The sequence below is a fragment of the Triturus cristatus genome, chromosome 1_2 (assembly GCF_964204655.1).
Source record: "Triturus cristatus chromosome 1_2, aTriCri1.1, whole genome shotgun sequence".
Taxonomy (NCBI): domain Eukaryota; kingdom Metazoa; phylum Chordata; class Amphibia; order Caudata; family Salamandridae; genus Triturus; species Triturus cristatus.
The window spans coordinates 449,177,655-449,193,233 of NC_140580.1; the positions used below are offsets into that span (position 1 = coordinate 449,177,655).

At 43.2% G+C, this 15,579-nt stretch overlaps 1 protein-coding gene across 9 annotated transcripts in view; it reads left to right on the forward strand.

Annotated features, from left to right (window-relative positions):
• The window catches only part of CPEB3 (cytoplasmic polyadenylation element binding protein 3), a 675,133-nt gene that overhangs the window by 336,813 nt on the left and 322,741 nt on the right, over positions 1–15,579 (forward strand). For all 9 annotated transcript variants that reach the window (XM_085606164.1, XM_085606161.1, XM_085606163.1 and 6 more), the window contains exon 5: positions 12,708–12,731. In XM_085606164.1, the coding sequence (XP_085462290.1) occupies positions 12,708–12,731 (24 nt within the window). The remainder of the gene's footprint in view (positions 1–12,707; positions 12,732–15,579) is intronic.

The window sequence follows — 15,579 nt, forward strand, 5'->3', positions numbered from 1 at the left end:
CGCGTGGCACATGCTTATGTAACGGCAGGAATGTGCTCTCTTATACTCCCCGCTGATGCGGGTGGAGTGGGCAGTTTGGCTCCCTCCTCTGCGAGAAGCGGGGGTGACGCGGGCACTGGGTGCTTTGGGTATAGTGAGGATGGCTGACCTGTTCCAAGACGGCGTGGCTAAGACGCTGGAGAGTGTTGTATCGGCACAGCCGGGGTGCACATTACTCCAGCGCTTTCAATTCCACAGGGTTCGGGGCGCACTGCTGTCTCTTCTGGGGCCGACCGCGGCGGAGCCGCCCGAGATCCCGGAGCTTACCTATGTCATTAAAACTGCGGCGCCGTCCAAGCTGGTCTCGATACTCAAAAAGATCGGGGATCAACACAGGGAGCCCCAGTGCTCTGCTGCGCGGCGAGCCTGGCAAACGGACCTCGAAATGGACATCTCGGATGAGATGTGGAGATACTGCTGCTCCAGCACTAAAAAGGTCTCTTTGAACGGTCGACACCGATTAATACACTTTAAGTTCTTACAGCGGGTCTACTACACCCCTGAAAGACTACATAGATATGGGTTGCGCCCCACGGCGGAATGCGAGCGTTGCCATGCTCTTGTGGCTGACTTCCTACACATGGCCTGGCTTTGCCCAGGAGTGGCCCGGTTCTGGACGGCGGTGTTTCGTGAGTTGAGCCAGATCTTGGAAAGAGAGATCCCCCCTGACCCAGCTCTAGCGCTTTTGGGCTACTCCAAGCCGCTTCCGCGGGCGCTGCGACGACTGACAGACGTGGCGTTGCTGATTGCGAGGCGAGTCATGGCGGCCTGCTGGATGAGAGGGCCTCTTCCCACTAAGAAAAGATGGGCCAGGGATATGCTGTACTGTAGCACACAGGCGGAAACGTATAGCGAACTGTTGCCCCCTAGGAGTCGCCCTAAGAACTTCTGGGCGCTGTACAGCACTTACATGACAGCGGGAGACTCTGAGGAGACTGGTCGAGGGGAGACGCAGCATGAAGCCCCGGAGGAGTGCGGTGGGGTAGTGGAGGGTGCGCCACCGGATTAGAGTTCGATAGAGGTGAGATAGGCTATGATGATAGTGTGATGTTTGAGAGAGCGACTGGTTGGCGGGAGGAGAGACGGGGTGTCCCCTGTATGAGGCGCGTGCTACCTTGCGGCGTGCTTGCGAAGCGGACACTGGAACCGCGGGATTGGCCAGGCCTGGAGGCATGGGGTGTGATGTCTGGCCGGAGTTCGGCGCCCTGGTTAGAGACAGTGTGCATGAGTACACATGAAACGGGTGAAGACAGTGGCACGATGGCGAACGGGGTGGGGGGTTGGGTGTTGAGATATGGTGAGCGAAACTTCAGGTGCTTGAGCAGACTGCCTGCAGGTTGGATGAGTGGGCTGGTTATACCACGGCGTAGGCTGGGGGGGCATACGTACCATATGCGTTGGAAGTGCTTCAGCCCGAACTGTATTATGTAGAACTGCAATGCCGCCGGTCCTCCGGGATGTCGGCTAAATGGCTGTGTGAGAGCTGCAGGACCGTAACAGACGTGTTTTCTGAAGTAACCCATTGCATAAGGAGCATACGGCAGTCTGCTATGTCTATTTACTATATCTCAATAAAGGTTTTTGAAAAACTAAAACAAAAAAAAAAAATCAATGGGGTGACCCAGTAACCTGTGGGACCTGGGTAGGAAGTGGTACAAAGCACAGTGATCACAACGGGAACAGTATAATTTGCAATACTAATGTGTACCCAATATCAATGATAACATAACACTTGTATGGATCCAATATCAAATTTTGATTTATATTGATTATATAGTCAAATTCATGAAACACATGAAGTCATGTGAAACAGTTGCTCCATAGTGAGCGGAAAGTAAAGGTGAATGGGAGTGCTCCTGGGTAGAACAGGAAGGAGTAGATAATTCAAGTGAGATTGTATACAGTGCATATGTGAAATTCAAGTATGAATCTGAGGTACTCAGTTGAGGATTATCTTTTGTACCCACCTCCCTATCTAACTCCTTCAACCTCAAAATGGAACTGCACAATTTTTGTGCAAAATAAGGCTACGCTACTATTTCAACAAACTTCCTTCATACTCCAGTCCCTAGTACACTGGGTACCCCAGCCCTTCTACCTTCACACCCCTTGTACATTTAATGCCTCATAAAATAATAGCATTGACCATATAATCAATATAAATCAAAATTTGATATTTGATTCAAGTAAGTGGTATGTTATCATTGATATTGGGCACACATTAGTATTGCAAATTATATTGTTCCAATTATGACTACTGTGCTTTGTACCACAACTGTGGTTCCAGCATTTTTTGGGTGGTACTGAGTGACTTTCTCGCCAGCTTGGGATGAGTAAGACCCTGATGCTTACCACTGTTGGACTGGATGCAGGAACTGGTACAGAGCCCAAGAAGAGGCGGACATTGCAACCACCATCTGATTCTGTCCCCTGTTCATTTCATATTATTTTAGCCGACAATTTGATGTGTGTTGTCAGTAGCCCTTTTCTTAATTTAATTGAAAATGTAATTTATTTTTTCAATAACATTTTTGATTAAAAAGACAGACCCTAAAATTAAAGCTGTTGTAAACTGAAATTACACAGAAAATTCCTAATGTTAATAGAGGCACAATAAGAAGGAAACCTAATTAATGCATGACTTTTGATTCACTCGAAGGAAACAGTTGTTCGATGCAGACCAAGTGTTTTGGAAATGAAGGAGTGTTTTTTTATCATAAAAATATTGTAATTTCATTTTTCTTTTAGTACAGTTGCACCAAAGATACCCTTTTAGCACTTTAAATTTAAGATCACACACCTACTGTTCTATCTAGATGCAGGTACTGACTGTAGGAAGCCGGCTCTCTATATAGTGTACTAAAATGAAGTACACTGTGCAAAGAGTCCAGTGAGACCCAGATTGGTGTAGAGAGGCAAAAATAGATAATACTAACACTCTACTTGTGGTAGTGTGGGTGAGCAGTTATGCTCATCAGATGCTAGTGCTAAGCATTTGTTGTACTCACAGATGCAATAAATGAGACAAACACTCAAGAATAAATCCGAGACCAATTTGCAAAATTAACACTGATCTTTTAAATATTTTTAAGACCAACAACTTTGTTCCCAGGGAAGTACTTTTTTAGTTATGAATTTTCAAAATACGAAAAATATCTCTGTGTGCAATTATGCACAATGAAAGTCTATGGAGAAAAATATGGAAATGCATTTAAAATCGTACAGCCACTTTTAGGGGATCACCTTTGACGTTTAGGGTAGCAACAGGTCGGGGTACAATGTTCCACAAGCAGACCGTCGGGAGCGTCCCTGATTCGGCCGGGAGCAGTATGCTGAGTTCTTTGGTAGCCGGTGTGCTACTGAGAAGGGGACCACCTCAAAACAGGCTGCACAAGGGGACCTACAGGGAAGTGTGAGGAAACCCAGACAAGGGATCAGGTCGCAAGGGCCTCAGGACCACAGTAACACAGCTGGTTCGTGAGTACCCATGCTGGGGCACTGGGTGCAGAGCAGATAGATCTGCCGGGCTCTGTGCATTGAGATGGTTTTCGCAGGCAGTTGAAGGGACCATTCTGGGACAGCTGGACCACTCACGGAGTTGGTATCGGAGGTCTTGATGTCCCTCGACAGGTGCTTGCTTCCTGTGTAGTTGGATTCCGGATTGGACTCTTCGTCTTGGTATCGGTTGCAGGTGGTCCAGTACCTCTGGTATTGCTACGCCACGGCTCCGGTAGGTCCTGGAGTTCTCTCACTTGATGCTGGGCAGATCTGACCCTCTGGAGCCTGTGTACTGCTTCTGGTTTGGTTGCTGTTCTACGTCCCCAGGGAGCGGCTAATTAGTAAGTTTGACTCTACTGGTTTCGTACCTGCGGACTGCAGGGGAGTAGTTCCTCTACTCCAAGGAAGTTCTCTGGCGATTGGCAAAGGGCTGAATGTGCTCTGGGGTTCTTGGAGGCCTCACAGCAGCAGAACGAGTCAGCACACCACAAATGTCTAGTCCTTTGAGGCAGCAGGCGGGCATTTGCAGCAAAAGTCTGCAGCAGATACTCTGCTCTCTGATCTTCTTTGTCCTCAGTCTGCCTAGGTATGTAGAATCTGAAGTTCAGAGTTCAGGGGTGCCACCTAAATACTAAATTTACGGGCATTACAGAGTGAGAAATAGAGTAAGTAGCCAATGAGCTTACCTACTTTTAGGGTGTCTACACCCTCTATGTGACCCAGTGCTTAATTTGTAAAATTGGAAGTGCAGGTGCTCAAATGTTTGTCGAAGGCCACACCTACTTTTCTCTGGCTCCACCCACTGCCTCCACTGGCTCCACCCACTTACTCTATTAGCTTCATTCACAACTGGCACTGCGAAAAGTCAAATGTTAAACCCGATCTGAATTTCAGAAGGGGGCCTTCCTCATAGTAAGGTTTTGATAGGTTCCCCTGCCCTGTGAACATTTTGAAAAAGATTAAATCAAACGTGCATTTAAAGCACAATTTTGGAATAAATGAGCTAAAATCACTAACGCATTGAAAAGGGACAATTCCAGTGCTATATGTGCTGATTTGGGGAAAGGACAATACAGAGGTATGCCATTTTTAACAAAGTCCAGGCGTGCCATCCCCACAATTTTTTATATATCCCTAACCCCGTAAAGCATATTAAAGGTATGAAATATTGTTGCAAGCAGCAAATTATAATTGTGAAGAGAAAAAGATGAATAACAAAGAGAAATTTATTTTCTGCTTGAGCAGCAAAGAAGAGGAAGTTGTCTCTCGTATTCACAACTATTTATCCAAGGACAGTGATGCCTCTGTGATATGTGATTTTGAACACCTAAGGGCCGATTCACAAAGGGCCTCCGCACTTCGGCCCGGCAGTCGTGGTAGAGGGCACACTCGTGGCGGGATCTCCCCACTGCAGTTACTCATTGCGGAGGTCCCACGACGAGTGTAGAGGCCCCCACCATGAGTGCAGGCACTGTTGACACACCTGCGGGGCCTCTGCCACGAGTGTGAAGGCCCTTTGTGAATCGGCCCCCTAGTAAGTTAACTTTACTGAAGTATTGGGTATGGGACACTACCACTACATGCGATAACAAATAAGTGACGGGAGTGTCCCGTCGTCTATGCCCTGGATGCCACGTGGAGGAAGAAACAATAGTCCATGTTATGCTCTTCTGCGTGGCATATAAACAGATTAGGCTGAAATGGATCATCCAGCTCTGCAGAAACCTGGGCATTAGGAACTATTGTGAATTTTTTAGAATCCTAAAATCTGACACTGACCCGGTCCATGTGGTTGCAATTTCGAAATTTTCATTTTCCATGTGGTTAATACGTAGGAACTTGCTAAAATTAGATCAGACCACAAGTAACCTTGAGCCTTCTCCCTCTTTGCACTTGTCACCCTAATTAATCTTCCGCTTTTAGTGATTTTCATGGTCTCATGGTTTTTATCCATTGCATTGGTATTTTATCCAAATATGTTTATATTTTGACCTATTTTATGATCCTATATTTATTATGAATTTTATATGATGTATGGTTTTTTTTGTGTGCATTTTTGGCTGAAATAGCCGCAATAAAGCCTCCATGAATGAATGAATCGGCCCCCTAGTAAGTTAACTTTACTGAAGTATTGATCTTCTCATGTTTTGATGAATTTCTTAGTTTAAATATGCTTGTGAAATTTTGCTGCGAGAATTTAATGTAATGAACCAGATGTAATTCAGCCTCCTGTCTTGGAATGAAATCATTTTGGACTGTAGGTCCCCATATGAAACAAAAGATAACCATCATCACAGAACCTGGGCAAAGGACGGCCGTTACAATCAAAGTAGGAAAGCTAGAGTGTAACACTTGAATTGTGGGGAAAAAACAACTCTGTTAGGATAACTGTGCTAGCTGAGTTCACATCAGCCCTTGAAAGGAGCTGGTGAGAAAAGACATTGAAAGCCCTGCACCAACTTTTTCTAGGTCTATGGCCAATTCCCTACCGCCCATTCACCCACTCCTCACCCAAGAAGAGGTATGGTACAACTGTTGTCTTTGATTTTCATTTATTCTGTCCTCTTCTGAAGGCACTACCCAAAGTGTTCATTTACTATACAGATCAAGATTTGAACTATGAACGTCTTGCGCAGATGCACTGTCAGGCACACATTTGGAGAATACTAAAAAAAACTGACTATTAACTTTAGCTCGGGCTGAGGTGCCTTATCTGTGAATTCCTCTTCTATTTCCGCTTGGCAAAAAGAGAGGTTAAGCTGACTATTAAACCTCTGCTCCCTCTCTAGGCTTAGTTTTTGTTTTAAGAGTGCCCATTTATGCCTGAGTTTTACTCAGTGCTTAATTTGAGCTGGTGGTTTCTAGTGCTCAGCACCAGCACTTAATCATCAACATGGCACTTAATCATTAACATTGGAGCTTTTCATGAGCACCAGTTAAGGACACATTAATGTACGGGGAGATTAAGTTATTTGCCCAGAATCACAGGATGTTGAACTGACTGAGGAGACTTAAACCTGGTTCCCCAGCTCCGAAGTCTGCAGCACTGGCCATTAAGCGACATTCTCTTCCCACTTTCATGGTTAGCAGTTGCTTCTGTTTTTGGTGGCGCTAGCAGGTGAAATTGGCTGGTGCAAGCTGCCTCCTGACGAGAGCCCTGGCACTTTTTTTTTTTTACAAATTAACCACTGATTTTATTAGAGGTGGGCAAGCCAAAAATTAACAGGGAGAGCTGAGCCAGAGCCGAGCTACTGGTCTGGCTCAGATCTTAAAGCCTGCGCATGTACTGAGCCCTGGAAAACATTTGCTATGTAAATCATAAAACAAACATTATGTAAACTATTATAAGGTCTCGTCAAAATTCAAAAATATGTATTTCTTTACCATGTGGAAGCTTTGCCATTAATAGTCAGATTATAGAACTGCACTGAGAAGTACTTGTTAAAAGTGAGTTTCTAAACATAAACCATTAGTGAACACAAGACAACTGACATGCAAACCCTGTACATAACCCAGATTATTTTAGAACAGAGTTTTATTAAATCAAACACAATAGGTTGTTGTAAAACTGGTATCCTGAACTCAACGTTTGAAAGGGCTTTCAAGCAGGTTATGAAGTAAAAAAAAAAGTGTTTTGGTAAAATAAAATATTTGCCTATGGTCACACAAATTAAGCTGGTAGCTGCAATTTACCAAGGTTTTCCGGTTTTACTTTGTACAAATCAGGCAGGAAATGGGTATCCATGTGTCTTTCCTATAATAAGGCTTTGTTTTCACCTTTCTGCAGCTTTTATATAGCGTGAACTTGGCACAGTTTACATGAGCACCAGTTAAGTACATTACATAAGGTCGCATTCATTGTTTATAGGCAATGAGGAAATTAAACGCTTTGCCCAAAATCACAGGGTGTTGAGTGGACCCCGAACCTCCAACGGGGTTCTCCAGCTGCAAAGTTGTCACATCCTGGGTTGGGGGCAAGCAGAAGCCATATGAAAAAGCTCGGCTCGAGGTTCCAACAGGACCTCGAGTTAAGACAGAGCCATGCTTCAGGCTCGACCTTGGCTCGAGCTTAGAGTGGCTCGCCTCTACAATTTTTACTCACCACTTCAAGGACCCATGCTGCGTCACAGGGCCCAAACGGCGAACACTGCATTAGCTGCCACCCACGCAGCCATACAAGTAGAGCAAAAGAATCTGACTGCATGGGTGGGTATAATGAATGCGCAAGTAAGTTCGTCTGTTTTGTCATTCTACAGATCCTTTAACACGATCCCTCAACAACACCAATGTATTTACCTTGTAAACGCTGTACACAGCAAAATATCGCCGCTTTCCAGTTATCTATTGGTTCCGGTCAGTCTCATTGGGAATATTCCACCTTCTGTTTAGTGCTGACTATAGCCTGTACATTTTCCACTGGGGATAATATGTAATTCTCAATAGTGCAGCGGAACCACCCAAAGGTCGAAGAGGACAGACAAGTTCAAGGAGCTTGAAGTACTCCTGTGCCCGGTAATAGGCAGCCGCGTTTGTTCCACGTACCTCAGCTTATCTTTGCCCAGAGGCGCATTCAGCAGGTGCCCTCACTGTACATGAGTGGTTCCGAACCGTTCCGTTAGGCGGGCCTGGTGCAGCTGCTAATAGCTGTTGAACAGATGACTTGCAGTGGGGTAGGGTGCGCGCATGCGGGTATGCTGGGGCGTGGCAAGCTGAAGAAAATCTGCGCACGTTGCCGCACAGCCCCTGCCCCCGGAAGAACTAAAATCCAGCGCAATGACTCAGTGTCCCAAGGCCCGCCCACCGGGCACCGGCGGCAACACTCAAATAAAGGCTGCCATCAATAAACATTTAATGTTTTTTCACTCGGGACTGGAGATGGTCATTAGAACATCACTCTGCGGCTGCTCCGAGGTAAACGTAATTAAACACATCAATGCAATATCCATTATGTCACCACCAAGTGCAGCAGATGGGTGTCGAGTGTAGACCCGGCCCTGATAAGAAAGTGCCGGTGCTAAGCACCGGAAAGCACCGGCACAAATTAAGCACTGATGTGACCACTCCCTTTGAAGAGTGGACACAACCCTGACCGTAGTTTAATTGCCTATCTAACAGGATGGAGGAAATTCAAAAGTGGGGTCCACATCACCTGCCCCAACTTAGTGGTGGTGCTGGCTGTATGTGAGCCCACCTCCCAATCTAACTAACTTTCCCACCTGTCCTCCCGCCAAATGTCAATCAGGACATGGGGGTTGGCATCCTCCACTATCTGGAGATGCCTGGGTTGCATTTCAAAGGCACCATCGCCATTGAAGCTTCCAACCTTGAAAGGCCATTCCGGCCTGGGGGAGGTGTGAAGCACCTCCACCCAGAGCAGGCATTGTTCCTTGCCTTGGAGAGTGCAGGCTCTCACCCCTTGAGGTCAAAAACATGTCTGGTGGTAGCAGGCTGGCTAAGACTAGTCAGAGACCACACTAGTGTTGGGTAGGTTTTCAAGACATGCAGCCTGCAGTGGTATTTGCATGGTCTTGGTGAGGGTTCTCTAAGGTGGCACAATTTGTGCTGCAGCCCAAGTGGACCCTCTTCAGTCCCAATGCCCTAGGTACCAGGGTACCATTTACTAGGGACTTACAGGGGTTGCTGAAGTTGTGTCAATTGTGTTACATTTTTAGGAAAGAGCTCTGGCACTGGGAACGTGGTTAGCAGGGGCCCAGTGCACTTTCATTCAAATCACAAAATGTTCCAGGCAAAAAGTGGGGGCTATCCTTTTCAAAAGAGGCAGTTTCCTACACTGACATCACTCAAATAGACTACACTCACTTCCCTGCAGAGTTTCACAATCCTTAGCTCTGCTTACTGGGCCTGACATTCCATCTCTCCCCACAGTGATTGATATCCCTTCTGTCCCACTTTAGAATGTTCACATGGGTTGCAATTACTTGATCTTTACAATGGTTGTGTAATAATATAAACCCCTGGCCCCATCTATAAATAAGGTAAACTATTCTGTATAATTTATTTCTCTAAAATTCCAGGTTGTAGTGAACAAGTATCGCAAGGAAGAAACTACTTATTTGTAGAAAATGCTTGAATACATAGCATCAGTATTCTGCTGGGCAGGAAGTCCGTCTCCTCAAACAGTAACGCTAGCCTTGCAGTACCAAATCTTAAAATAATGCTAATGAAGCCTTGGGAGGATGAATTATTTCAATTGCATAATGACAACATTTCTGATTATGACAATGACCTTCATCATTACTTTACAATAAAAGAATCTCCTCAATATACTTTGGTAGTGTAGCAGCCAACTCCATGTGTGTATCTATATCAATCACTGAAAAAATATAAGGTTAATGTGGCGTTATAGTTATGTATGATAATATCTTAATTTGCATAAATATAAACTCTTATAAATTTAGTGGAAAAAAACAAAGGTTAAAGGGATGTTATAGTTGGGTAAAAATGTTAGTTAAAGCATTCTGTTCAAAATGAACAAAGTCACTGAAACCCATTATAATGCATGACATTACAACGACCCATCTTTACCGCTGCATTTATTTACCATGCATGTCTTTACAAAGCACAACCACTTTGCCTTAGGCGAAAGCGCTGGGCTTTAAAGAGATATAAATAACTCTTCCAACTCCAGTCTTTGCAACAGTAGGGAAAGCGTTGAACTTTGAAGTCTGCTTCCCCTATGACAAGTAGTTGTAAAGGAATGCAGTCGTAAAGGCTGGTCATTGTACAGACCACGTTGCAAAGGTAGTGCGTGGTTTAGACTTTGTGTTAATTGATGTTTCCCGACACGGTACAGCACTAATTGTGGTGGGGAATGCAGTGACACCAATCTTAATCCTTTTCCATGGTGACCTTCCTTACATTGAATATACGGGGCCTGAGTAAACCCTGTAAAGCTAGACAGGTTTTGGCCGACCTAGAACATCATGTCGACGTGCCTCTTCTACATGAGACTCATTGATTGCTCCCCTTCTTTTGCAACTGCTTGGGGTAAGCATAGGTATTTGTCCTCGTATTCCACTCACGCCCAGGATGTGGTTATCTTGGTCAGGAAGTCTCTTGTCTTTACAGTGGAGGACACTCTTAAAGACACACTGGGTAGAGTAGTGGCAGTAGTCACTAGGTTTCAGGGACGTCACCTAATCATCAATTTTTACAGTCCCAATGTGGACTTTAAGTTAACCAGTTTACCCACGTGTAGTATTGATTATGAATGTACACACTGTTTACCTGTGGAATTTGTTTTTTTGGTCTGATATGCAAATTTAATACAGAAAATAAAAAAATCCCAGCCCTGCTGTTTGCAAGCTACGCCTTGTTAATATCAAGAATCCCTATTGGGTTGCAACATTTGGTAAATGAATTTCTGGTTTTCTGCAAGCAGCAGGATTTGAAGCTAAATACAACCAAAACTAGATACACGACTCTGCATAAATCTTACAAGGGTTTTTTTGAAAGCGGGGCACACTGTATTAGAATGAGTCAATATATTTGATTATATGGGGTAAAAATATTATGTTTCATAAGCATGGGCCCTACTTACAACTTGATGTTAACTGGTGGTGCAACATAGGGCTGCAGCTGTACTAAAGATGTATAAAGCAACAGTGAGAAGATCAGTGACCCCGGTCCTTTAGTTACATAACTTAAAGATACAAGGAGCTGTGCTTCATGGAGCAGAGATCTGGGGCAAACAGAAAATTGAGGGCTTATATATTAAAGAAAACGACTTGGGTCTCTCCTCAACTGGCCTGCTAGCACCCCGACACACCCCCTCTTCGTAGACCTGGAATTAAAAAGAATTGTTGATAAAATGATATCGAGAGCGATTGTGTATTGAATGAGGTTGTGGCATATTGTAGAGTTGACTGTATATAGAAGGGGTTTACAGGAGCTTTGGGGGATGGCTGATTCCAAAGCATTACTGTGGTTTGAATTCGTAAGAGACTGGTTTTATATCTTGGGGCTACAAGGCTTCTGGGATAATCCTGGAGGTATGACTGGAAACTCGTCGCATTTGTTGAAAATGAGATATTAGGCTTATGTATCAGAGAAATGGAGTGTGAATGTAGCGCAAGAAGACCTTTTTGATACGTTTTTGAGTTTTAAGCCTATGATGAAATTAGAATCGTTTATGGAAAATGTAGTTTCTACATATGCCAAAAGTAGATGTATCCGATTCAGATTAGATACTTTATCAACAGCTTTACAGCTAAAAGGTCTTCGGGGAGAAAGAGCCCTGATAGCTGCCCTTTTTGTGAGTATATGACTGACACGTTTCTTATTTTCTGCTCTGCCTACGCACTTATGATGACAAAATGGATTTATCTATTTTTTTTTTATTTGGGACTAAGACAATACCAACACGCACTAAGGATTTGTAAAGTTGGACACAAAACATTTTATTGTTTTCGGTCCGAGTAGATATTTGAATTGAGCATGATCTTTGAGAACTCAAAACTAGTAGTTCTGAAAAGGAAGCTTAATCATGACCTAAATGTTCTGCATTTATTTTAATGTTTTGTAATATTTGTTTAAGCATTGCAAAATTATTTATTATATATATATATATATATATATATATATATATATATATATATATATATATATATATGTATATTAATTCTCAGAAATGAATGTTGATGACTGAAAAACATTTTTTTAAAGTTAGCAAAGTGCACTGCATGCTTTGCAAAGAAATATGAAATTAAAATAATTGTTAAATTAAATGTTAATAAACTTGGTGCTCATGTCCCGAAGCTATCTGTAATGTACATATTACCAATAAAAGAACTGTTTAGATTTTATTTTACACTCTACAGTTAGAGTAAAGCATGATGAGTTTTACCTGATCTGAGTTTTTTTTGCATTCCCTAGTTTTTTTTTCATAATGTAAATTCTTTGAGGGATTGCAAAAACTCATCATTTTAGCATCTCTGCAGTAATTACGCATCTCAACCCACCCATTTAGAAGAGATGAAGTAGTCCCTGTTTTGTTTTGTAAAGAAAAAAATGCGTTCTGAAGAATAGTCTTAAAGCTTGTGAAATGCTGTTTTTTTTTTTTAGAACATGCATTCTCTACATGAAATACTGTGTACGGCAGCATATTGACAACCACAATATTCACAATTTTCCTTTCTGTTTACATGCAGCCAGGAGCTATGGCCGGAGACGAGGTAAAGTAACACATATTGATATTTCTATTATGTTATGATTTTATAATTTATTGTTCTTGCTTTGTTGCCATTTGAAAAGTAGTGCTATTTTGCTCTTTGATTTATAACGACATGCAATTAAATCATTTTGAGTGATTTGCTTGATTCCAAATGATGCTACTTTTAATTTTATTTGAATTTAAGTATGCACTTTCTATAGAATCATAATAAAGGCTTGAAGCAAATGCTGAATGTTTTATTCGTACCTGTGTTGTCTTATTGTACAAGTGAAATATTTGTATCAGAAAGGCTATCTCATATCTACAGTTTATACATCTAGACAAATCACTTGCACTTTAACATTTATTTTTAATAAGAAAAAATAATTGTTATTGTATAGCCTCCTAGTTTTCAAAATTACATCGAACTAATTTTGTCAGGAAGTGTGGACTCCAAATTATTATAGATGGTTGAGGGGACATGAGATCACTTCATATTTTTGTATCTTGGATTTCTAATTGCTAAGGATGTTTTTAATTGTGTTTAAAGGGTTGTATGTATATGTGTGTTGGTGTTTGCTGAGTGTAAAACCTACCTTTAGAGCAGGGGAGTACTGAAAAGTGGGTGTGGTCCCAGGAGCATACATTTGTTGATGGACAATCAAAAGAAGACTGTTGTGTCAGTTGTACAGCTCTTTGAAGAGGTGTGCCTTCATCTTTTTTCTTAATTGCAGGATTGTGGGTGCTGCTCTGATACTGATAGGAATGCTGTTTCAGATCCTGGGAGCATGAAAAGATGAGCCTTGCTTTCTGGCTTTTTTTTTCTTTCCCTGTTTTGCCTTCAGCTTGAGCTAATATTTTGATGATGTCTCCTAGATGTGGCTAGCTTGTTTGTCAGTCAGGCTGGGATGGGGGCTTTATAAGTGACTAGGCTTGTCTTCAATATGATCCAGGATGGAAGAGGGAGTCAGTGTAGGGAGTTTAACATTGGGGTGATGTGGTTGAATTTTCAAGCAGTGCTGCTGCGTGTAAGATACCTTTCAGTGAGTGGTATCTGGGAAATTGCTGAGCATGGTGATGTCTTTGTCAAGATGGAGGACTTAAGGTTTGTATGGTTGTTCTCAAGTCATCTTCTGGGAGAAACTGCCTTACTTTCTTCAAGAGGGAGAGTTGGAACCAAGCTGTCCTGGAGCAATATATTTTTGCTTCCTTGAAATGTGTTGCTTGAATGAGAGGTCTGTGCCGTGGGTGAATCCCAGAGATTCTGCATGGCTTGTCAGCTTGGGGTGAGTGTGGTGACTGGGGTGTGTGAAACCTGGTAGCTTTCAGTTGAAGAGCTTGAATTGCATCTGGCCCTGTTAGCAAATAGGGGGAATTCCATCTTTGTAGGGTTTAGCTTCAGGAACTTGGACATCCAAGAATGGATGAGTTTGAGGCACAATTTCAGTCTCTGTAGGTCGACGGTTTAGCATATTTTTGGGGAGAGCTGAGTATGATCTGTATATTGCTGAATACTGATGTTGCAGTCTGCAAGAATGGAAATGGTAGGTTCCACGTAGAGAAAAGAGGATAGGAGAAATGGAGCACTTGGGTGCACCGCAGGAAATGGGGAGTGTCTCTGATCATGTTGAACCTATTTGCCCAAGCTTGTGCCACTAGGTGAGATAGGATGGAAAGCAAATTAACTATAAATCAGATTTTAAAATGAGCTAATGATGAACAAAGGAGAAAAATTGAGCGAATTTCTGGAAAGATGGCTGAAATCTTAGATTCCAGACGGGAAGCTGTCCCCCCTGCTTTATTCTAGAACAAGCCTACCGGTCCCTCACCGCCAGGCCTCCACCAGGCTCTCGTCTTCGGCCAGTCTTTGTATGGATTTTGAATTATCATGACTGAGATATTACCTTGCGGCAGGCCTGGGTGTAGAAGTCCCTCACTTTTGAATCGCATCCAATAATGATTTTCCCAGACTATACCAAACTGGTCCAGCAACAGAGGCAATCATTTACAGCTGCAAAATCATGCCTTCGAGAAATGCAAATCCCATACATACTGCGATTTCCTACTCATCTCCGAATCAGCTACAAGAACAGCACCATGTTCTTCGACTCTCCAGAAGAGGTCTTCCAATGGGCAGATGCACTTTTGATCAGTCAAACCCCATACACCGCAGCCCCATGACTCGGATTCCTCCTCTGGGGACCCGTGTCAATAACCGGACCAAATTAAAAGTGATAAACGAAGATCAAGGTCCTCCTGGCGCTCCCATGGTGACAAACAAACAGGACCAAAAGACAAATGCCTCACGTTTGTCCTTTTTTGGCATCCCATGCTATCGAAACTACACAACGCGGAGTCCGATCAACTTAAACCTCTACCGGCACTAGGAAGAGCTACAGTTCCTGAACTGGGTGTTTTAGATCCCAGAGACATTTACTAGGGCAGGGATCTATGGGGCTTCATCGGACGGTTTCAGCCGTGTTCCCCATTGGGATGGAAGCTGTTTACTCTCCGCGACAGATACTTCATTGTTTCTTGCGGTATTCGGGTGGGATAGGGTGGGTGTGGTAGGGGGGAAGGGCCTACAGTTTTTATAAATGTTATATGTTATGGTTCTACAGTGCTTGTATCACATTCACATCTTCTGGTATTTGTGTTATACACCTCGCAATCTTGTTGGCCACGTAATATAACAATACACTCGAACTGTTTCAGATCCTGGGAGCATGAAAAGATGAGCCTTGCTTTCTGGCTTTTTTTTTCTTTCCCTGTTTTGCCTTCAGCTTGAGCTAATATTTTGATGATGTCTCCTAGATGTGGCTAGCTTGTTTGTCAGTCAGGCTGGGATGGGGGCTTTATAAGTGACTAGG